This window comes from Macaca nemestrina, chromosome 1, assembly GCF_043159975.1.
Source record: "Macaca nemestrina isolate mMacNem1 chromosome 1, mMacNem.hap1, whole genome shotgun sequence".
Lineage (NCBI taxonomy): Eukaryota > Metazoa > Chordata > Mammalia > Primates > Cercopithecidae > Macaca > Macaca nemestrina.
The window spans coordinates 157687836-157712362 of NC_092125.1; the positions used below are offsets into that span (position 1 = coordinate 157687836).

At 35.7% G+C, this 24527-nt stretch overlaps 1 protein-coding gene across 1 annotated transcript in view; it reads right to left on the minus strand.

Moving 5' to 3' along the window:
• Positions 1-296: 296 nt before the first annotated feature.
• The window catches only part of LOC105482664 (mutS homolog 4), a 117753-nt gene continuing 93522 nt past the window's right edge, over positions 297-24527 (minus strand). Inside the window, exons 18-20 of the mRNA XM_011742882.2 lie at positions 18235-18409; positions 16600-16688; positions 297-3364 (exon numbers count right to left, since the gene is read on the minus strand). Of these exons, the coding sequence (XP_011741184.2) occupies positions 3173-3364; positions 16600-16688; positions 18235-18409 (456 nt within the window). The 3' untranslated portion in view covers positions 297-3172. The remainder of the gene's footprint in view (positions 3365-16599; positions 16689-18234; positions 18410-24527) is intronic.

The following is a 24527-nucleotide window of genomic DNA, read 5'->3' on the forward strand; positions in this document are numbered from 1 at the left end:
AAAGTAGTTAAAAAACAGAAAAAAGAGAAATAAAACATCACTGCTGGCTAAAAACATTATCAGAATAGCTTTAAAAATTTTTTGAAAAGCATTACTCACTGCACACCTATTAAAATGGCTCAATTAAAAAAATAAAAGAAAGCTGACAATACCAAGTACTAGTCAACATAAGGAGCAACTGGAACTCACACATAGCTGATGAGAATGAAAAGTGGTATAGTCACTCTGGAAAAGACTGGCAGCTTCTTATGAAATAAAACATACACTTAACATATGACACAGCTATTTTACTCCTATTTAATCTAGATAAATGAAAACTTATGCTCCCAAAAAAACCCTGTATAGGAAGGTTTATGGTAGCTTTATTCATAATCACTGAGAACTAAAAACCCAAATGTCCCTCAATGAATGAAAGAATGACAAACTCTGGCACATATAAACAATGAAATACTTGTCAGCAATAAAAAGGCACAGCAACACATATACATTTCAAATGCATTATGCAAAAGAAGCCAGTCTCAAAAGGTTACATGCTATATGGATTTCATTTGTTGGACATTCTGGGAAAAAACAAAACTACAGAGAAAGAAAACAGGCCTGTGATTGCTGGGTTAAAGTTAAGGGTCAGGGAAAGATTTGACTACAAAGGAACAGCACCAGGGAAGTCTTTTGGGGTGATGGAACTGTTCTGGTGGTTTTTGCTGGTGGTTACGTGAATCCATAAATGTACTAAAATTCATAGGACCATACACCAAAAAATTTAATTTTATTGAATGTAAATGTAAAAATAAATGCATTACTTCCTAGGCATGAGAATAAGCTATGTTTCTTCTCCACCCCCCACATATTTAACCCCTAAACTTGAAAAAGACTATCTTATGTAGGATTTTATCCTGTGAGGAGAAAAGTGGAACAGGCTAAAATAATGGCTTTACGGTGGAAATTAAAGGAGTTTGCTAACACATTATGGGCATTTACCTTGAAAGACTGGATTATGAGATAATGATCTATAATATTAGAAAAAGGCAAAGGCAAAGAGGAACGAAAGAGTAGAGCAAATCGATCTTAAAATTAAGAAATGGATTGTCTCCCTAGTATTCACCTTCATTTTATAGTATCATGACATAATAATTATATCTTTATTTGATTTGGTTTTCTGTATGTTTCTGCTACACACAAAATGGTTTAAGAAGAAGTAATTTAATTTTAAGAAGATATAAACCTGTTTTTATTTCAGTATCTCAATTCTAGAATAAAAGACATTAATCATTTGGCTGCAGTTTTTGCATCAAAAGCTTTAATTGATGAAAAATGTCTTAAAACTTTGGTGGAATTTCACATTGAGGTTAAATCTAAAAAGAAGCGAATGTATTTGAGGAAATGATATTCAGCATATTTGATATGTTGCACTCGTCTCTGCTTGCCTGTTTTTTTTCCTCACTGCCTACTCCCTTTCCACCTTTTATTGCTTTCCTCTCTTTCTTTCCTGCCACCCCAATCTGCCATGCCTTTTCCTCCTCAGTGTCTTCTTGAAATTTGCCACAAACCTAAATTACCTAACAGCCTTTAGAAATGACCACCTAGGCCTGGCGCTGTGGCTCAAGCTGTAATCCCAGCACTCTGGGAGGCCGAGACGGGCGGATCACGAGGTCAGGAGATCAAGACCATCCTGGTTAACACGGTGAAACCCCGTCTCTACTAAAAAAATACAAAAAAACTAGCCGGGCAAGGTGGCGCTTGTAGTCCCAGCTACTGGGGAGGCTGAGGCAGGATAATGGAGTGAACCCGGCAGGCGGAGCTTGCAGTGAGCCAAGATCCGGCTGCTGCACTCCAGCCTGGGTGACAGAAAGAGACTCCGTCTCAAAAAAAAAAAAAAAAAAAAAAAAAAAGAAATGAACACACAAGGCCAGGCGCAGTGGCTCACATCTGTAATCCCAGTACTTTGGGAGGCCGAGGCAGGTGGATCACCTGAGGTCAGGAGTTCGAGACTAGCCTGGCCAACATTATGAAACCTCATATCTACCAAAAAATACAAAAATAAGCCAGTCATGGTGGTCAGTGCCTGTAGTCCCAGATACTCAGGAGACTAATGCAATAGAATTGCTTGAAGCAGGGAAGTGGAGGTTGCAGTGAGTCGAGATCGCACCATTGCACTCCAGTCTGGGGGACAAGAGTGAGACTCTGTCTCAAAAAGAAAAAAAAAATAAACAAAAAGAAATGACCACACAAAATAGAATTCATTTCAGAGGCTGTGAATTAAAACATAGCTAATAGTCAAATATATTGTGATAGTTTCTCTAAAACATGACAATAGGGAATATAAGTAATCTAACAAGACATTTAATATATATTGAATTGAATGTAAAACAAACAATAATTTACATTTACTTTTCCAAAATAATATGTGTATCATTTAAATTATAACTTTTTTGATATACTTGACTACTAATAATTACTTAGAATGCTGAGAGTTTAATAAAGTCAACAAACATTAATATTAATTGTTACAGAATAAAATATGGCCCTAAGTGGTCTGCGAATAATATTGGGGGGTCAAATTACTATGAATACTGTAGCTTACTAAATAAATAATTCAAATGTATACCTTGAATTCCAGACACTTAGTTGCCCGAGAAAAGAATAACTTGTCTATGTTAGGCCTTTATGCTGAGATTACTCACTTAGCAGAGTGATTCCAAAATTACTCTGATGAACTTCAGAACCCTCCAGTGTTGGAATGTGGGGGTACTAATTAATAAACTGTTGAGTTATAGGGCATTATTACTTCAGAATAGAATGTAAAAGAAAAGCTCAAAAAAGTTTCCAGACCTAAAAAGAAAGGTGTTTATTAAACTAGGGTATTTACAATAATATTTTAAATTATAACTTGTAAGTATAAATAAACTTAGGTCTTACTAATGTGAATTTTTGTGAGAAAAAAGTGGTATATTGTATTTTTTCCTAACATAAAAACCATTCCTTTAAGTAGTTCTCATTTAAGTTACAATAAATATTTTTCATGTAGAATATATAGATGACAATTGTGCCGTTAATATAATGTCATTTTCAGTTAAAATATGAAATTTGGAAAATATTATTTTCCTTATATCTGAGAAGAAAAATAAATTCTAGGTTCCTTGAATTAAGATATATTATTACATTAGAATTGTTATTATTCTTCAGTCTTTCCTGGAACTTGTTCAGTCTTGGGAAAATCTTCCTTGTACTTCTTCTTGAGGTTACTTAAATATATTCGTAAACTGTCTGGATCCAATTGAGAGTTTCGAGCAGTTTGAACAAGCCTAGTGGCTAGATGGTACACAGCTCTCTGTCTTTCCATCTCAGGGGTGCTCCTTTGGTTTTGCTGTCATTGAAAAAAAAAAAAATATATATATATATATATATATGTGTGTGTGTGTGTGTGTGTGTGTATATATATATATGAATATCATAATTTTTATTTAAACCACATGTTGGCAATATTCTATCTCCTTCCATAGACATATGGAACTCAAGGGTTAACTAATTCCTTTGAATAAATCAGTTTCCTCCAACAAGGAAAGAATATACAAGAAGAAATAAAAGAAATATTGTATTTGAAAGAATATAATTTCTTCTGAGTATCTGCTACTTTATCACAGATTTTATGTTCTTGAAAATTACTTGTCAATGAAAAAAGTTCTGCTAAATAGGTCAGATTTCTCAACATAATACCAAAAAGTAATAGAAAATCCACCAGAGATAGGTTCTACAAACACTTTCTCATTAAAAAGGTGTGGGAGAACAGCATTGCTCATTGCTACTTTTAAATGATGCCAAAGAGTACTATTCTGATATCTCCTTACTTTAATTCCCCAACAGATAAACTGGCACACAGAATGAGTCATCAGAAAATTGCTTGCCCCTAAAGAGAGTACATATATAGAAACTGCTGGAGCCTAAGAGAAAATACTGCCTGAGGGGTAAATTACATTTTAAAAATAAATAATATGAATAGCTATTTAAAATTATGCCTTAATTTTTAATAAACTAAACTTCAGGATACCCAAGAAATAATATTTAAAACAGGAATGTAGAAGTTCTTTAGATACTTGGTCTTAAATTGAACTTCGGGACTGCAAATATACCTAGAAAATTATCATTTCACCTCTTTGCCTGAACTAGATAGAGGAATCAGCATTTTTAAACTTAACTTTTTAATCTTAACTCTTAGCGAGTTTCCCTGAAATATAATCCCTTCAACTCATAATAGCAAGCAACTCCAGATTTTTTTTTACTTTTCACTATAGGAAAAATGAGTAAGATTTTATGAGGTAGAATAAGATTATCATATATTCACCCATCTATCTATTTGGTACACTGATCAGCTACCAATTAGTCTATTATTTTAAAAAAGTTATTGAATATCTACTATCACCTACGTTCCAGGCCTCTAAGCTTATGTTTATATATCTATGGGGGATACAAAAATGTAAACCTTACATGACAACAGAACTCAAGGAGCTTACAGTCTTAATGGTTAAAAAAAAAAGGCTTGTTTATAAGTAACTGATTATGGTAATTATAAAAAGTCCCATAAAACAGCCACAAAATACTCAGAGGAAGGGAAACTCACTTCCAGCTCAGGCCAAGAAAAGCTTGAATAGGATGGAGTATTGGAATGAATCCTGATAGATAAAAGAGCTTAGATGAGAAGTTATTCCACAGAGGAAACAGTTAGAGCAGGTACATTGGAAAGCATGGTACACAATCAGGTCAATATGATGAAATGGCAAGTAATTCAATGTAGTAATGACAAGCAATTTAATTTACAAGATTGAAATTGCAGAAATGTAGATTATGTGAAACTGAGTGATATAAATGTAAGCTTGGCGTAGAAAACAAAGGAAAATCATAAAGCAGAAGCCAACAAGGTTTACAATCACATAAAGACTGGTTAAGAAGGCAAATCCCTGAGCCACAGGAGATCCTTGACAATCTAGTATGGTACCCCATATCTCAGGCAATTCTAATGCAGGTAATTCTAAAATATATTTTGAGAATTACAGAGGACTTTTTACACTAGACAAAGGAGTTCAACTTTACTTCGTAAGAAATCATTAAAAGTTTCTGAGTAGGCAAACTACATAATAAAAACCATGCATTAGGAGACAATCTGGTAGAAGTGTAAAAAATAGATTGAAAAAGAGAGAGAACTTAACGCATAGTCCTAAGGACAGGTGATTAAGAGGAAGGATCCATATATGACTTTGGTGGGTCACTGAGAGACTTAAAGGTGAAGAGATAAGAGAATTTTTTTTAGAAGATGATAAATTTAACTTTGGCTTTTAAACATAGATTAAGATATGAAGGGGAAATACGGAGAAAAATGTATAGATTCAGAGTTGAACAGAAATGATGATGGATGCTGTGAGAAAAGATGAGATCACCAAGTGCAGATTTTAAAAAGAAAGGAAACAAGGGCAAAAATCTTAGAAACTTTTAAGTGGAATAAAAACTTGTAAGTTTTAAGTGGAATAAAAACTTTTAAGTGGAATAGAAACTTGTAAGTGGAATAAGAAAAAGTAATGATGATGAATAAGAAAAAGTAATGATGATGGCTGGGTGCAGTGGTTCATGCCTGTAATCCCAGCACTTTGGGAAGAAGAGGTGGGCGGAATGCTTGAGCCCAGAAGTTTGTTCAAAACCAGCCTGGGCAATATAGTGAGACCTTGTTTCAAAAAAAAAAAAAAAAGAAAAGAAAAAGCACTAGTGAAGAAGGAACAGAAGAAGTAATCAAACAGGTAGGAGAATGAAAACATCCAGGAGAGAATAATTCCACATAGCCAAGAGAGGGCAGAATTAAGAAAAGAGAAAACAAGGGTAGTGTCAAGTGCCATAGAGAGATCATGGAAGATCAGAAGTGAAAAGAAGGACAAAGGATTTTATAATAAATTGGTATTTAAGAGAAAACTTGAGGTAGAGTGATGACAATAAGACTCAGTGTAAACATGAGAAATGAAAGAAGTAAACTTTTGATAAATTTGCAGTAAAAAGAAAATGAAATAATAGTTTCAAAAGTAAACAGGCAGAATTTTAGGGAGAAATCTAAGCATACTCATAGAGAAAGGAAAAGCCTGTGACTAAAATATTAAAGATGCAAAAGAGAATAAAGGAAACTGAGAAGTAATACCTTAGTGGAGATTTTTTTTTAAATGGTAGAAAAGTTAACCTTTTGTCTGAAAGTCAGTCTCTTCCTCTGAGATAAGATGGAAGAGAGATGGTAGAGAAACAGAAATATTCAAAACAAAATTTTGAAGGAGGGAAGGTTCAAGAACTCATAACGATGACCTCAAATTTGTTAAAAAGTAGGAGGCATATTATCTGTAGAGAGTGAGGTGATTGAGAGTTCAGGAAGAGTGAAACTGTTTCAAAAGAGTTATTGCAAAAGAAGCTAAATAATAAATAAAAAGAAGAAAAAAAAATACAATTCTCATCACATACCATGGCCTATTGGGGGATGGGGGGTAAAGGCAGGGATAGCATTAGGACAAATATCTAACACATGCAGGGCTTAAAATCTAGATGACGGGTTGATGGGTGCAGCAAACCTGTATGTTCTGCACGTGTATCCCAGAACTTGAAGTATATAATTAAACAAAAGAAAAAAATACAGTTCTGGATATTAACAAAATGGCAGAGTAAAAGCAATCTGCCTTTGCTCTCCCCACAGAGAATCAAAAGCAAATATCCGGAGCACAGATTAACACCAGCAACATCTGAGAAGCCAAATCTGAGGCTGAAATGATAACTGGGACACAGAGAAGTGAGAAACTCTGAGCAGACAATAACAAGAAAGAAAGCTCTCTATCTGCAATGCCCCTGCCCCAATCTGCCAGGCATCATGCACAGAAAATTCCTCCCAGTCTCATTTGTTCTACTCTGGCAAAAGTGAGATTGAGGTGAATAGCCAGCTTCCCCACCATCTTGGGTTCCTTTGCAGAAAAATCATTCCTGCCTAAACCCACAGGAAGCACCACTAGTGAAAACTGCCTGAGGGCAGCTAGAGACAAAGAGGGGAGTGGAATTAGAAACTCCAGCCTGTAAAACTACTCTTCATTTCAGTCAAAGGAGACACCAAATCAGTGTGGCTGTTCAGCAGCACCATGCTAGAGGAAGCAGATGCCACAGGTCATCCGGGTATAAACTCCTAGCCAGACTTTCCACACAACTGAGGTATCCCCTCTAAGAACGCTACCATCTGAGATGGGCAGTACTGCAGACATTTGCCAGAGCTGAGGAAATTCTGGGCTTAAGGTGCCATCTAGTGCTGAAAAGGAGGCAACAATCTAAGATTAAGGGGAATCACAGACAATTGCAAAGAACTTCCAAGCAAACATACAACCTAGAAAGTCCAACAAGTGAGATACTGAAGATAAACTAATCCTTCATTGCAAAAACATAGATATGTGTCCACAAGGAACAACAGCAATCAGGAAACTACGACCTCCCCAAATGAACAAAGCAAGGAGCTGGTGATCAACACTGTGATGAGATGGTGATACGTGAGCCCTCAGATCAAGAATTCAAAATAGCAGTTTTAAGGAAATTAATGAACTCCAAAACAGCACGGAAAAAACAATTGATAAATTTATCAGAGAAATTTAATAAAGAGATTAAAGTTTGGCCGGGCACATTGGCTCACACCTGTAATCCCAATACTTTGGAAGGCCAAGGTGGGCAGATCATTTGAGGTCAGGAGTTTGAGACCAGCCTGGCCAACACGGTGAAACCCCATCTCTACTAAAAATAGAAAAATTAGCCAGGCATGGTGGTGTGTGCCTGTTATCCCAGCTACACAGGAGGCTGAGGCAGGAGAATTGCTTGAACCCAGGAGGCGGAGGTTGCACTGAGCTGAGATAGCACCACTGCACTCCAGCCTGGGAGACATAACCAGACTCTGTCTGAAAACAACAACAACAACAAAAAGAAAAACAGATGAAAGTTTAAAAAAATCAAATGGCAAACAGATTTGAAACCCGGGAACTGAGAAATACATTTGTTGAACTGAAAAAAAGTACAGAGGCTCTCCAAAAAAGAAATGGATCACGCAGAAGAAAGAATCAGAGAGATGAGCCAGGCATGGTGGCTCATGACTATAATACCAGCACTTTGGGAGACTGAGGTAGTTAGATCACTTGAGCCTAGGAGTTAGAGACCAGCCTGGCCAAGATGGTGAAACCCTCTCTCACTAAAAAATTAGCCAGGCATGGCAGCACATGCCTGTAATTCCAGCTACTTGAGTAGCTGAGGCACAAGAAATACTTGAATCCAAGAAGTGGAGGTTGCAGTAAGCCAAGATATAGTCAGAGGGGGAAAAAAAACCAAACTAAAACAAAAAACAGAATGAAAGGAATGAAGAGAGCCTGAAAGAGATACACACACACACACACACACACACACACACACACATACATATACCTTGAACAAACAAATCTAAAATTCACTGGTGTTCAAGAGAGAATTGAGAAAGAGCAAAGAGTAGAATGCCTATTTAAAGAAATAATAATGATGGAAAACCTATTAAACCTAGAGAAAATGTTAATATCCAGGTACAAGAGGTCACAGAACACCAAATATATTCATCTCAAATAAGACAACCCAAATGATAAAATAATCAAACTCTCAAAAGTCAAGGAGAAAGAGAATCCTAAAAGCAGCAAGAGAAAAGAAGCAAATAACATATAAAGCAGGTCCAATTCATCTGGCAACAGACCTCTCAATAAAAACCATATAGATCAGGAGGGAGTGGAACAACAGATTCAAAGTGTTGAGGGGAAAAGAGCTGCAAACTGAGAATACTATACCTAGCAAAACTTTCCTTCAAACGTGAAGGAGAGAAAAAGTCTTTTCCAGACAAACAAAAGCTGAGGAAATGCATCATTACTAGACCCATATAATAAGAAATGTTAAAAGAGAGCTCTTAAATCTGAAAGGAGAGAATGCTAACATGCAAAAGACAAACAAACTTGAAGGTATGAAACTCACTGGTAAATGTAAGTACTTAAATTCAGAATACTCTAATACTATAAATGTGATGTGTAATCTACTCATATCTCTAACATAAAGACTATAAGACACATTTATTAGCCTGGCGTGGTGGTAGGCACCTGAAGTCCCAGCTACTCAGGAGGCTGAGGCAGGAAAATGGTGTTAACCCGGGAGGCGGAGCTTGCAGTGAGCCAAGATGGAGCTGCACTCCAGCCTGGGCGACAGAGTGAGACTCCATCTCAAAAAAAAAAAAAAAAAAGAAAAAGAAAAAGATACATTTATAAAAATGGTAACTACAGAAACCTTTAAAGAAATAGACAACATAAGAAGGTGTAAACAGAGACAAGAAAAAATCAAAATGTCAGGGGAATGAAGTTAAAGTATAGAGTGTTTTAGTTTTTCCATTGTTTGTTACTTTTCTTCCCTCTATGGTCAAAACTAAGTAGTTATCTGTTTAAAATAATGTGTTATAGCTATAAGATATTTTATAAGCCTCATGATAATCATAAATTAAAAACCTATAATATATATATTAAAAATATAAAGCAATGAATTAAAATATACTACCAGAAAAAATTACTTAATCAAAAAGGAAGAAAGAGAGAGAGCACTTACTAAACAACCAGATAACAAGTAACAAAATGGTAGTAGTAAGTCTTTATCAGTAATAGTATTGAATGTAAATGTTCCAAATTCTCCAATTAAAACACACAAATGGATTTAAAAAACAAGACCTACAGAAGTTCAAGAACAGCGTGGAAAACATGGTGAAACCCTGACTGTACTAGAAATACAAAAATTAGCCGGGTGTACAGGCAGGTGCCTGTAATTCCCAGCTACTTGGGAGGCTGAGGCAGAAGAACCGCTTGAACCTGGGAGGTGGAGGTTGCAGTGAACTGAGATCAAGCCACTGTACTCCAGTCTGGGTGACAGAGCAAAACTCTGCCTGAAAAAAAAAAAAATAATAATAATAAAAGACCTAACTATATGCTGCTAACTAGAAACTCACTTCACCTATAAAGTCATACTAGATTAAAAGTAAAGGGATGGAAGAAGATATTCCAGATAAATAAAAACCAAAAAGGAACAGGAGTAGCTATGTTTATATCAGATAAGACAGATTTCAAGTCAAAGATTGTAAAAAAAGACAAAAAATGTTATTCTATAATAATAAAGGGGTCAATTCAGCAAGAAGACATAAGAATTATAAATATATATTCACCCAACACTGGACCATCCAAATATACAAAACAAAAATTCATAGATATACAGAGAGATATAGACTGCAATACAATACTAGTACGAGTCTTCAACCTTCCATTCTCAGTAATGGCCAGATCATCCAAACAGAAAATCAACAATTAAGCACTGAAGTTAAACTACACTCTAGACTGCTTGGACCTCATTGACATTTGCAGAACATTCCATCCAACTGCTGCAGAATACAAATTCTTCTCATCATCACATGAAACATTCTCCAGGATAAACAATACATTAGGCCACAAAGCAAGTGTCAATAAATTCATAAATGTTGAAATCATATGAAGTATATTTTATTCCACAATGGAATAAAACTAGAAATCAATAACAGAATGAACTTTTGGAAACTATATAAACACATGGAAAATAAATAACATGCCCCTGAACAATCAATGGGTCAATAAAGATATTAAAAAGAAAAATTTTAAACTTCTTAAAAAAATACACAACATACTAAAATCTATGACATACAGCAACATATTGCTAAGAGAAATGTTTATAGCAATAAACACCTACAACAAAAATGTAGAAACATTTCCAAAAAAAAAAAAAAAAGAAAATGCCTAATGAGGTACTTCTCGAAGCTGGGAAAGCAAAAACAAGCCAAACCTAAAATTGGTAGAAGAAAAGAAATAATAGAGATCAGAGCAGAAATAAATGAAGTTGAAACCAAAATAAATACAAAAGACAAACAAATCTTTAGGTAGACCAACTAAAAAGAGAGAAGACCCAAACAAAATCAGAAATGTAAAAGGAGACATAACAATTGATACCACAGAAGTACAAAGGATCATTAGAGACTATTGTAAACAACTATATGCCAACAAATTGGAAAACCTAAAAGAAAGAAAGAAATTCCTGGAGACATACAACTTACCAGGATTGAAGCATGAAGAAATAGAAAACAAGAATAGACCTATAATGAATAATGCCATTGAAGTAATAATAAAAAATCTCCCATCAAAGAAAACCCCACAATATAAGGAGACCCCCATCTCGGCAAAAAAAAAAAAAAAAAAAAGAAAAAAAGAAAAGAAAAAAAATTAAAAATTAGCCAGATGTGGTGGTGTGTACCTGTGGTCTCAGCTATTTGGAAGGCTGAGGTAAGAGGATTGCTTGAGCCAGGAGGTCAAGTAAGCAGTGGGCTGGGATTGCACCACCACACTCCAGTCTAGGCAACAGAGCAAGATCCTGTTAAAAAAAAAAAAAAAAAAGAAAAGAAAAAAAGGAAGGAAGAAGAAAAGAAAAAGAAAGAAGAAGAAAAAGAGAAGAAAAGCCAGTACCTGATGATTTCACTGCTGAATTATACCAGATATTTTTAAAGAGGAATGAATACCAAGTCTACTCAAATTATTTCAATTAACTACAGAGGAGGGAATACTTCCAAACTCATTCTATGAGGTTAGTATTACCCTGATATCAAAATCAGACTATGAAACAACAAAAAAAGAAAACTACATGCCAATATTCCTACTAAACATAAATGAAGAGCTCAACAAAATACTAGCAAACCAAATACAACAACATATTGAAAAGATCATTCACCATGATTACATGGAATTCATCCCAGGGATGCCAGAATGATATAACATATGCAAATCAATAAATATGATATGTCATATTAACAGAATCAAGGAAAAAAACCATATGATCAATTCAATAGATGCTGAAAAAGCATTTGACAAAATTCAACATTCCTTTATGACAAAAACTCTCAACAAACTGGGTATAGAAGGAACACACCTCAAAATAATAAGGGACATACATTACAAACCCACAACAAAATCATACTATGGAAGTAAAAATTGAAAGCCTTTCCTCTAACTTCTGAAACAAAACAAGGACACCCACTTTCACCACTTTTATTCAACATAGTACTGGATGTCCTAGCGAGAGCAATTAAGCAAGAAAAAGAAACAAAGGGCATCCAAACTGGAAAGGAAGAAGTCAAAATATCCTTTTTGCAGATGATATATTATACTTAGAAAACCCTAAAGACTCCACCAAAAACATAAAAATCAGTGACATTTGTATATGTCAATAATGAACAAACTGAAAAAATACAAAAAGAAATCCCATTTATGGATTGGAAGAATAAATATTGCTAAAATGTGTTCACAGATTGGAAGAATAAATACTGCTAAAATGCCAACACTATTCAAAGTAATCTATAGATTCAATACAATCCCTATCAAAGTAACACAGACATTCTTCACAGAAGTGGAAAAAAATCCTAAAATTTATATGGAACCACAAAATACTTCAAATAGTCAAAGCAACCCTGAACCAAAAGAAAGACCTGGAAACATCATACTATCTGACTTCAAAATATACTATAAAGCCATAGTAACCAAAACAGCAGAGTCCTGGCATAAAAACAGACACATTGAAAAATGGAACATAATAGAGAACCCAGAAATAAGTCCAAGCATTTACAGTCAACTCATTTTCAACAAGACACCAAGAAGACAGTCTCTTCAATAAATAGTGCTGGGAAAAATAGATAACTATATACAGAAGAATGAAGGCAGACTTATATTTCTTACCAAATATAAAAATCTAATCTAAAAGAATTAAAGACTTAAATGTAAGACCTGAAACTATGAAACTACTTGAAGAAAACATTGGGAAATGCTTTAGGATATTAATGTGGGCAAAGACATTTTGGGTAAAACCTCAAAAGTGCAGGCAACAAAAGCAAAAATAGACATAAAATTACATTATGTTAAAAAGCTTCTGCATAGCAAAAAAACTTAACAAAGTGAAGAGACAGCCTACAGAAGGGGAGGAAATATTTTCAAACTCTCCTTCCAACAACCAAATAAGCAAAATAATAACAAACAAATAATAACCAAAACATCTAAGGAACTCAACTCAATAGCAAAAAATCCCACCAAATAAACCCAATTAAAAAATTGGCAAAACATCTGAATAGACATTTCTCAAAAGAAGACATACAAATAACCAACAGGTGGTGGGAATGCAAATTAGTTCAACCTTACGGAGATTTCTCAAAGAACTAAAAGAACTATATAAATATACACATATATAACACCTGTACCTAGTTCATCACAGCACTATTCAGAATAGCAAAGTTATGAAACCAACTTAAACACCCATCAATAGTTGACTGCGTAAAGAAAACCACGGAACACTATATAGCCATAAACAAGAATGAAATCATGTCCTTCACAGCAACATAGATGGAGTTGGAGGCCATTATCCTAAATGAACTAACTCAGAAACAGAAAACCAAATACTGCATGTTCTCACTTGTAAGTGAGAGCTAAACAGTGGGTACACAGATGGAAATAACTGTCACTGGGGATAAAAAGGGGAAAGGTGGGAGGTGGCAAGGGTTAAAAACTACCTATTGGGTACAATGCTAACTATTTGGCTATTGGGTACACTAGGAGCCCAACTCCCATCAGTATGCAATATACCTATGTAACAAGCTAGCACATGTACCCCCTCAATCTAAAATAAAGTAAAATAAAAATAAACAAAAAATAGGCAATGTGGGTATATTATTGTAACTACATCATAGTTGTTGTGAAAAGGGGCCCTTAAGAAGAAGAACTGAGTTCATTGCTCCACTGGAAAAAAACCTAGGGAAGTTTCTTGGGGGAAGTTCACATCTGAGCTAGGTAAAAATGTTAAATAAAAATTATAGGGATGAGGTAGATGGAGGAAGAGGAATGAAATTCTTAGCAGAGGGAACAACATAAGTGAAATAAAAGAGGTTAAAAAACAAAACAAACATATAGCCAACAGGTATATGAAAAAATGTTCAACATCATCAGTCATTAAAGAAATACATATTAAAACCACAATGAGATATCATCTCACCTAGTTAAAATGGCTTTTATCCAAAAGGCAGACAATTAACAAATGCTGGTGAGGATAGAGAAAGGGCAATGTGCATACACTGTTGATGGGAATGTAAATTAGTATTGCCACTATGAAAAACAGTATGGAGGGTCCTCAAAAAACTAAAAATAGCACTATCATATGATCCAGCAGTCCTATTGCTGGGCATCTATCCAAAAGAAAGAAAATAAGTATATCAAAGAGATGTTTATATTCCCACATTTGCTGCAGCACTATTCACAATAGCCAAGATATGGATCAAGCTAAGTGTCCATCAACAGATGAATGGATAAAGAAAATGTGGTACATATACACAATGGAATATTATTCAGCCAAAAAAGAAATGAAATCCTTGCAACTGTAGCAACATGGATAAAGAATCACTATGCTAAATGAAATAAACCAGGCCCAGAAAGACAAATACCACATGTTCTCACTTATATGCCTGAGCTAAAAGAGTTGATCTCATGGAGGTGAAGAGCTCATTGATGGTTACTAGAGGTTAGGAAAGGTTCGGAGGAGGAAAGAGATGAATAGAGGTCAGTTAATGAGTACAAAAATACAGTTAGACTGAAGAAATAAAGTCTACTGTACGATAGTTCAGTAGGGTGACTATAGTTAATATTTGTTGTATAGTTCAAAATAGCTAGAAGGTAAGAATTGGGATATTTCCAACACGAACTAAAGAAAAATGTTTGGGGTGATGGCTATCCCAACTACCCTGATTTGATCATTACACATTGCATGCAAGTATCAAAATATCACATGTACCCCCAAAATATGTACAACTATTAAGTATCAATTAAAAAAAGAAAAAAAATCATAATTAGCCTGTAAAATATTCAACTAAAATCAGAATATATTAATTTGCAGTGGATAAAATTAGCTTGTTTTGAATACTTTTCAAACTTCATTAGAAGAACCAAAGCCTACTAGAAGGCTAGTGGAGAGGTGGCCCATAAATGAAATGTGGTAAGAAGAACTCTAAAGAGTTAGGTAATAAGAGCTTCTTCAGAGTACAGCACAGTTAAAATTTCTGACGAAGAGATTCAAATAGATAATTAGGCAAGTGAGGTCATAGACAGTAGAGGAACTTAAAGGAGAGAGGAATTAAAAATGGAAGACAGGTTAAGAAAGAGTGATGGACATAGAAAATTGTTATTAAGGAAATATCACACTGCACCTAGGTCAGTTTACTGAACACATTGCATTTTCAAAACACTATAAAGCAGCTGGGTGTGGTTGCTCACACCTGTAATCCCAGCACTTTGGGAGGCCGAGGTTGGTGGATCACCTGAGGTTAGGAGTTTGAGACCAACCTGGCCAACATGGCGAAATCCCCCATCTCTATGAAAACTACAAAAAAAATTAGCCGGATGTGATGGTGGGCACTTGTAATCCCAGCTACTCAGGAGACTGAGACAGGAGAATCGCTTAAACCCAGGAGGCAGAGGTTGCAGTGAGCTGAGATCGTGCCATTGCACTCCAGCCTGGGTGACAAGAGCAAAACTCCATCTCAAACAAACAAACAAAACCCAAAAACCAAAAAACACTTATATAAAGCAACCAACTACAATTTTCCAAATTTCGAGTCAACAGATGTGAGTTTAGTGTTTTTTTTTTTTCTTTTTTGAGACGGAGTCTCGCTCTGTCGCCCAGGCTGGAGTGCAGTGGCCGGATCTCAGCTCACTGCAAGCTCCGCCTCCCGGGTTTACGCCATTCTCCTGCCTCAGCCTCCCGAGTAGCTGGGACTACAGGCGCCCGCCACCTCGCCCGGCTAGTTTTTTGTTTTTTTTTTTTAGTAGAGACGGGGTTTCACCGTGTTAGCCAGGATGGTCTTGATCTCCTGACCTCGTGATCCGCCCGTCTCGGCCTCCCAAAGTGCTGGGATTACAGGCTTGAGCCACCGCGCCCGGCCGTGAGTTTAGTGTTGAACCTACTGCTTCCTAACAAATCACTGAACCTCTGTGAACCTGTAAAATTAAGAGTAGAAGTAACCCATTTTTAATCTTTTACTATAAAGACCTGACTACTTCATGAAGAGTTATGAGGCTTACATATGAGTAGAAAAGCTTTGAAAACTATAAAAAATATATAATTATACAAATATTGTGCAGAGTGATTTTCGTTTTCAATGTCCACTTAAAATAGATTTATTTTCTCATCATAAAGTTAGTATAGCAACAATTATTTTAGAAACTGGGCTGTTTAACTTTTATCTCCTAGCTTGTTAGCTGATTTGCTGTGAGGATTATAATAGACCAAACCAAAAGAGTTTTAAGAAGTAACAATAATTTTCTTTGTTTAGAAATTAGGTTTTAATTTTTAATATTTTAATTTTATATTAATTATTATATATTTAGATCAAAGGTCATAATAAAAATCTACACTAAAAGTATTTTTTTAATTTGAAGAACAAATAAGAACAAAGTTTCTTACCAAAATTTGCCTTGTAATTTGAGTTGTGATTTCCTTGGCATCCAAGACAATTGATGGTGGAAGTGATGACACCTCTGCAGCTTTTAATCCTAGAATTGTTTGTTTTAAATTGACTTCGATATTATTACTGCTGGCATTTTTATGCTTGTTTTAACTAGTATTAATCTTTTATTCACAGATTTAAACTTCCCTTCTAGAGGCATTTCCGAACTACTCAATAATTCTCAGAATTAAGCTTTCTAAAATTCTGGATGACAACTTACCAATTATTAGATTTAATTACTTATCCAAGACACATAAGGCAAATTAGAACATCAGTTACCTCTCAATATAGCTCAGATATCAGGAACAAAAGAAATAGTTAGAAAATAATAATACTGAAATTCCAATTGCAAATATAGTTGGTTAACAGAATTTCAAAAGGCATATGAGTTTTCTAGGGGAAGATAATAGCTAGTCACAGAGATAACACTACAGCTAAACATTCACCCACCTAAATCAATGAGACAGGAATTTTTCAGAAGATATAACAGTAGGTGAGTAATTTATATGCAAATTCAAAGTATTAATTATAATTCTCATGTTTTCAGAGCTTAATTTTATTGTATAAATGCCATACAGGCTTTCTACTGTATGCCAGTAGCTTACTGTATTTAATGCTTTAGAGATAGAAGCAACATCAAAATTTATTGAGACGTTAGTAATTGCTAAGCACTGTGCCACACAGCTCATATTTGATAATTCATTGAATCTTTGCAACTCTCCATATATTAAAAATTATTCCCATGTCATAGATTATGAAATTGAGACTTATAAATTTTAAACATCTGATACAAATAAGTTATCCAGTTGATTTCCCATTTCAGATAGCAAAACAAAGATGGTTTTTTTCCCTCAAAGGGTCATATCCATAGCTAAAATAATTTTTGAAACTTATATGTACAGACCAATTGAAAATTCTCTGAATCTGTGAGAGTTAATGATTCAAATAGAAAGTATCTAACCAGGTTTAAGAATATCTAGCTGGGCATGGTGGTGCATGCCTGTAGTCCCAGCTACTCAGGAGGCTGAGGCAGAAGAATCACTTGAGCCCAGTGGGTGGAGGTTGCAGCGAGCAGAGATAGCACCACTGCATCCCAGCCTGGGCGACAGAGCGAGACTCTGTCTCAAAAAAAAAAAAAAAAAAAAAAAATATATATATATATATATATATGGTTTAGTAATACATACCCTTTTAAGATTTTAGATTTAATTTTCAAGTACCCAGAACCTGAAGAAAACAGAGGAAGGACCCTGCTACTGAAAGATTGTGTAGAAAATATGTAATTTTCAATTCATTATATAACTTGCAAATATAAGCTAAATTACATTTTCTAAGGAAACTAATACTTCTAGGGTTTTCAGTTGTCACTGTATTTTTACATAGTTACTGGCTCATAAAAATTTAAAAAGATTTATATATCTATATCTAGATATAATGAATTTGACATAGAAAATACAATCTAAGAGAATAGAAGCACTCAAAAGAATGAGAAAATTTGCTTAGATTGACAGCCAAGTAAAGAAGAGATGAAAGTTTGTCTTAGGAGAATATATAGTATTTGAATGTATAGGTATAATTTCTATATGCAGTACCATAATTTTTCTCTTCTGTGAGTCCCTTAGAAAGTTTGTAGGTATACAAAATTGCTTCTTTATTTCTTGAGGTATTCTTTACATGTTGAACTTCAAAATGCATGTTTTCTACATTAAGATAGAGGGCATCAATATGGCACAGTTCCAGGAAATGTGTAGCAAACAATGTAAATGCCTGGAATATATAACAGATGGTGAATATTAGTACTTTAAAAATTAACTGGAAAATTCTATTTTAACTATGTGAACATAAAATTTTAGTTTAATTTTCTAAGTAGCTTGGCAGAGATGTAGGAATAAAACTAATAATTTGGAGGCTAATATCAATCTATTTTAAAATGTTTTGAGAGTTTATATTAAATGAAGAAGATATGTTTATTATGTTTGTACACAGACATGTGTGCCACATTATGGGAAAGAGAACAAAACTGAAAATAAAATCCTAAGAAATACATCTGAAGATATTGAAAAGATGAAGTTTACCAGAAACAAAGCTATGAATTGAGGTAATCATTTATTAGGAAGGTAACTCACATGCAAAAAAATAATATTTTCCTCAATTTTTAAAAAACTTCACTATAAAAGTTGCCTCCCTAGTTGTAAGTAGGTTTTGGCAGTGGAATCAAAAGATTGTTTTAGGTATGTGAAATTCCAAAAGTTTCTAGTTTTTAGATTTCATTGTGTTTAGTACTGGCAGAGGAAAAAGAAAGATTGGCAGCACCGATTAAGATAACGGCTCTCAAACATTAGTAATCCCTTAGAGAGCCTGTTAAAGATGCAAATTCTTGGTACATATCCCCTGAAAAATTCTCAATCAATAGTTCTAATGTGGGACCCCAGGAAATGACATTTTCCATAAGTACTTTAGGTGATTTTGATGAAAGTGGTTCAAGTGATTTACAGCTAGCACAAGATTTCCAGCCCAGAATTTACTAAGGCAGATAGAGATCTGAATAACTGGTTATGTTTTAAGACATTATCAGTGACCAATTAGGTAGGTAGTCAGTGGAAATTTAAATATTAAGACAGTAAAAATAATTGATTGGCAAAATGGCTATCAACTATGGAAGGTGAAAAGCAAAGGAAGGAATAATTTTGTATATGACATAAAAATGAAAATTCTTAAATATCTACTCAACAAATCAAAAGGAGTATAAAACAATACCAAATTTATAAAGCTACAGGAAAATAGAACATAGTAAGCTATTTAAAAGGTAGAGACTATATTCAATAACAATAATGTCCTTAAAAGTTATATGCCAAACCAATCTATTAGAGTAACTTTTTAAACTCTATTTCAGGGTAATTCAATTTAGCATATAATTATTCAGACCCTATACATTGCAAGGATTGTGCTAGGCACTAAGGATACTGTGTTAGAAAATAATAATTAAATTTAAAAGTAAGTAGCAATATTATATTTTTATTAAATTATTTACATTAGAAAATAATATTGTAAAGTAATACTAAAAGCACTATTTTAAACTATTGTAGAATACTTTGAAAACGATACTGTATGCTTGAACATGGGAGGCAGAAGCTACAGTGAGCTGAGATCACGCCACTGCACTCCAGCCTGGGCAACAAGAGTAAAACTCCATCTCAAAAAAAAAAAAAAAAAGAAAAAAAGAAAACAGATACTGTATTAGATGGGGTTCTCCAGAGAAAGAGACCAATAGGATATGTGTGTGTGTGTGTGTGTGTGTGTGTGTGTGTGTGTGTGTGTGTGTGTGTGTATGTGTGTAAAGAGATTTATTATAAGGAATTGGCTCATGCAATTATGGAGGCTGGCAAGATCAAAAATCTGCAGTCAGCAAGCTGGAGACCCAAGAGAGTTGATGGTATAACTCCAGTCCAAATGCCCGCAAGCTCTAGACTCAGAAAGAGCCAATGTTTCAGTTTGAGTCTGAAGGCAGGAAAGAACCAGTATTTCAGACTGAAGGCAGTCAGTTCTCTCTTATTCTTAGAAGGATCAGTCATTTTCTTCCATTCAGGCTTTCAATTTATTGGATGGGACCCATCCACCCTAGGGAAGGCAATATGCTTAATTCAGTCTACCAATCTCATCCAGAAACACCCTTACAGATAAACCCAGAATGTTTGACCAAATGTCTGGGCACCCCATGACCTTGCCAAGTTGACACATAAAACTATCCATCACAAATCCACCCTTTGAAAGCTTGGCATCCATAGGTATCTCCTTATACCACACTTAATCTACAAATGAAGACAATAATTAGATCATACTTCCCTCTAATATGATACAACTGTCTTCAGTACAACTGAGAAAGCACTAACCCCTTTTCCAGAAAAGGAGGTAACGTCCTTGAGTGATGTTAGGTCTTCTTGATATCTCATAACTTAAATACTATAATGTGAAATTGGCAATACTTAAATAATATGATGTGAAGTCAATGCATCTTATGTTACATTATAAGAGAATAAGAGAAGAAAGAAAATATTTGTTCAATATATGTGTATATATACACCAAAACATCACACAAAATAAGGTGGAAATAATCATGACAATTACAGACAGTCCTTATTTCTGTAACTGGTAAGAGAGTTGTAGTTGGTAATTACAACTACCTTTTCCTTTTACTACCTCTTCTGTATTTCCTTTGCCTTCAGCAAGCCCTAGCTAGTCAGAGCTCTTTAACTAGTGGGGTAAATCAAATCTTCATTCCTGAAAGGTCTTGGCCATTCATAGTCCTGCCTGGATTGGGTTGTAGTTTTCCACTGACCTTTAACACAGAGCGTGACAGAACTGAGATACCCTAAGGAATCTTCTGTATTCCAGACATATTCTTTCTTTATTGCATTGTGGAGTAGTAGTCCAATTTCCCTTTGCTAATCAGGATCAATCACTTCAGCCAGCACAATAACTCTCTTCTTTGCCAGCTGATTTAGAGGCATAAGACAGTCAAAGTGGCTGGGCAGGAGTCTTAACTTCCAGGTCAAAAAGTTATTGCTATGTCTCTTGGTGGAAGCATACTCCTTTTGGAATTAAGACCTCTATGTTATCAGAGCAAGGTTATAGAAACTGGAAGCAGATATTTTGCCCTTGAGTTACTAGGGGTAATGGTGAGTGATGCTACTTCCATTTCCAATTCTTGATTCCTGGACCCATGAATCCTGGCAATGGGAGAAACAGCATCATATATTGGAAGCTGATTCAAAGCATATACAGCCTTCTGGAAAACCTTTCCCTAGTCCTGAAAGGTACTGCCACTTAGTTGGTGTTGTAATTGAGTCCTTAAAAGACTAGTCCACCAGTCTATCAAACCAACTACTTCAAGATGGTTGTTGAACACAGTCAAAACAGTGAATTCCATGAGCACAGGCCCTTTGCAGCACTGCATTTGCTGTGAAGTAAGCTCCTTGGTCAGAAGAAATGCTGTGTGGAATACCATAATGGCAGATAAGATATTCTTTAAGTCCATGGAGGTTAGTTTTGGCAGAAGCATTACACATACAGAAGGCAAACTGATGTCCAGAATAAGTGGCTATTCCAATATGAATATAATGGAGGTGGTCTAGTGTAATCAACCTGCTACCAGGGAATGGTGCCATAATGGGGACTCAATGTTGGTTTCTGCTGCCAGCAGACTGAGCACGCAGTAATGGCTACATCCAGGTCAGTCTTGGTGACTGCAGGCTCCTGTTGCTGATCTCATGCATGAAACCTCAACCTAGAACTTTTAAGCTTATTCAGATCAAGTCAGAATTTAGTAGCACTCCTATCCAATGCCATAGGTCTGTGTAAGTCAGATTATTCTGATTGCTGCTTTAACTCTGCTTCCCATTACAGTAACTTATCCACCTTGTCTTTGGTGGCTGAGTGTCACAACTTGGCCCCTACCACCCTGGGATCCAATTATTCCTATTGCATTTGGGTTTTCCAATTAAGTGCCTGCAGTGAAGGCCTTACGGTGGGCCGTAAGGTCTGTCCTACATAGAAGAGTGATAACAGAGTTCTTCAAGGCTGCCAGGGCTCCTCTCACAAACTTATTTCTCATACTCATGGTAAAGGGTATGTCATCTGGACTCTCCCAGGATGGGTAAGTGATCTTAAATGACAAACCCACTCTAACATTCCAACCTCCCTAAGCTTTGAATCCCTTCCTCTACATTAAACCAAGGCAACTCATTCATGGTGGGCCACCTTTTGGTCTGTTTTTCAGCCAATCAATCAAACTGTTAGATCCCTTTCCAACTCTTTGAGTTGCAACATTAAATGCATACCTGGCTTAGTAAGCCCATATCAATAACTTCGGCCTAATCCAACCCTTATCCCAGAGCCTTAGAATACATTCCCATGCATGTTTCCTGGATTTCTGTCTGTATAAAGTAGAAAATTCTAGTAGTTCTTTCAGAGTGTAATGTACTTCTGTATAGTCACATTTTTACCTCACCTTTAGAGATCTAGTTATAGGTCTAGAAGCAAAGAAATGTGGTGGAAGTGGGTCTTGAGGAGACTCAGCATTGCTTGGGATGCCATTACAGTTTCCTCAGGTAATGCTAGGTTAATCCCTTCAGATGGGGTGAAGTGGTTTCTTCTACTGGCAAAGATGATTCATCAGAATTTAGGGCCTAAATGTCCCCAGCTTCATCAGTGTCTCCCTACACATTCCTATTCCAACTGGTAGTCTCCCATTCCTTGTCAACTAATGCCCTCACTTTAACAGTAGATACCCTATAAAGTTGGGAATTCAACCTGTGTTGTAATTCTGGGACAGGATGAGATTCTGAGTTTGATTTTCAGCAATCTCAACCCGGTGACTATAGGAGATAAAAATTTCCTTCAGGGCACATTTAGGTGCTTTTAAGTCATTTATGCAGCAATGAGCTGGCAATTTGGTGCTTTTTTGTTATTTAAAATTTTTTAGTTAAAAAGATAAGTAACACACATGCTTCTAAGTTAACACATTAAATAATGCATTAAATAGCAGCAAGGCTAATTAAGTCCTGCTTTTGGAAGCAGTGAGGAGGTGATGCACATTTCCTGGTGTCTACAGCCACTGTCACAGAACTAGTTAGGGAAAGCACAGTTACTGCTAACCCTGGTGTGCTTCCTTGCCTGCATTCACCTGGGAGAAAAGGCTCAATTTTGAGTAGAGGTTAGTGACCATAAAGAGGCTTTTTTCCCCATCTAAGTTGAGGCTCCTGAACTCAAGTTTTCAGATTCATGCAGCCCTGGGGATACATGGATCCCAGGTTAAGAAACTCTGCCCTTCTTACAGACCCCCTGCTGTGATCTAGGGACACATGTGATGCCTGGTTCTTCCAGGTAGTGACAGGCAGGCCCTCACCAGGTATGTGATGGGCGGTGCCTGGAAGTCCCTCAGGTGGGAGCCTGAGCTGGCAATTTGAATCCTTGAGTTCATCCTTTGCTTTCCCAATTTTGTCTAATGACACTAGGAGCAACCAGCCATTATATTCATTCGTTTGCCAAAAATGTTTAGAAGTATCATATATACAATCACCTGGATCTCTGCTGCTTACAAGCAGTTGATTAAGAGTATATGATAGTGATATTTTACTTACCACTATTGTCAGATCATATCAGAACCAAGATTTGTATTAAGGTTCTCCAGAGAAAGAGAACCAATAGAGAGGGGGGCAGGGCAGGCGACAGAGACAGAGAAAGAAAGAGAGAGAGAGAGAGAGAGAGAGAGAGAGAGAAACTGGCTCACGTGATTTATGAAGGCTAACAAGTACCAAGGCCTAAAAGGGACTAGCTATAAGTCCAGGAGAGCCAATGGTACAACTCCAGTCCAAAGCTGGCAGGTTCCAGACCCAGAAAAAGCCAATGTTTCAGTTTGAGTCTGAAGGTAGTAAAGAAGGCTGCCTTCCATATTGTAGGCAGCCAAGAAGGAGGAGTTTCCTCTTACTCTTTGGAAGGCTTTTTGTTCTATTCAGGCTTGCATTTATTGAGTGGAACCCACCCACATTAGGGAGGGCAATCTGCTTTACTCAGTCTACCAATTCTAATCTCATCCAGAAACACCCTCACAGACTCAGCCAGAACAATGTTTGACCAAACATCTGGGCACTCTGTGGCCCAGTCAAACTGACATGTAAAATTAACCATCAGAGGCACTAATTAGCTTTTAATCTTAAGTAAGACATGCACCTTATTTATATGAGAAATTGTAACTGACACATTCAAAATTACAAAGACTAATGTTATTTATTAACATTACTTTTGATTTATCACATACCCTTAAGTATAAAATAGATTTTTCTCATTCTATATAATAAATCATTATGAGCCGGGCATGATGGCTCAG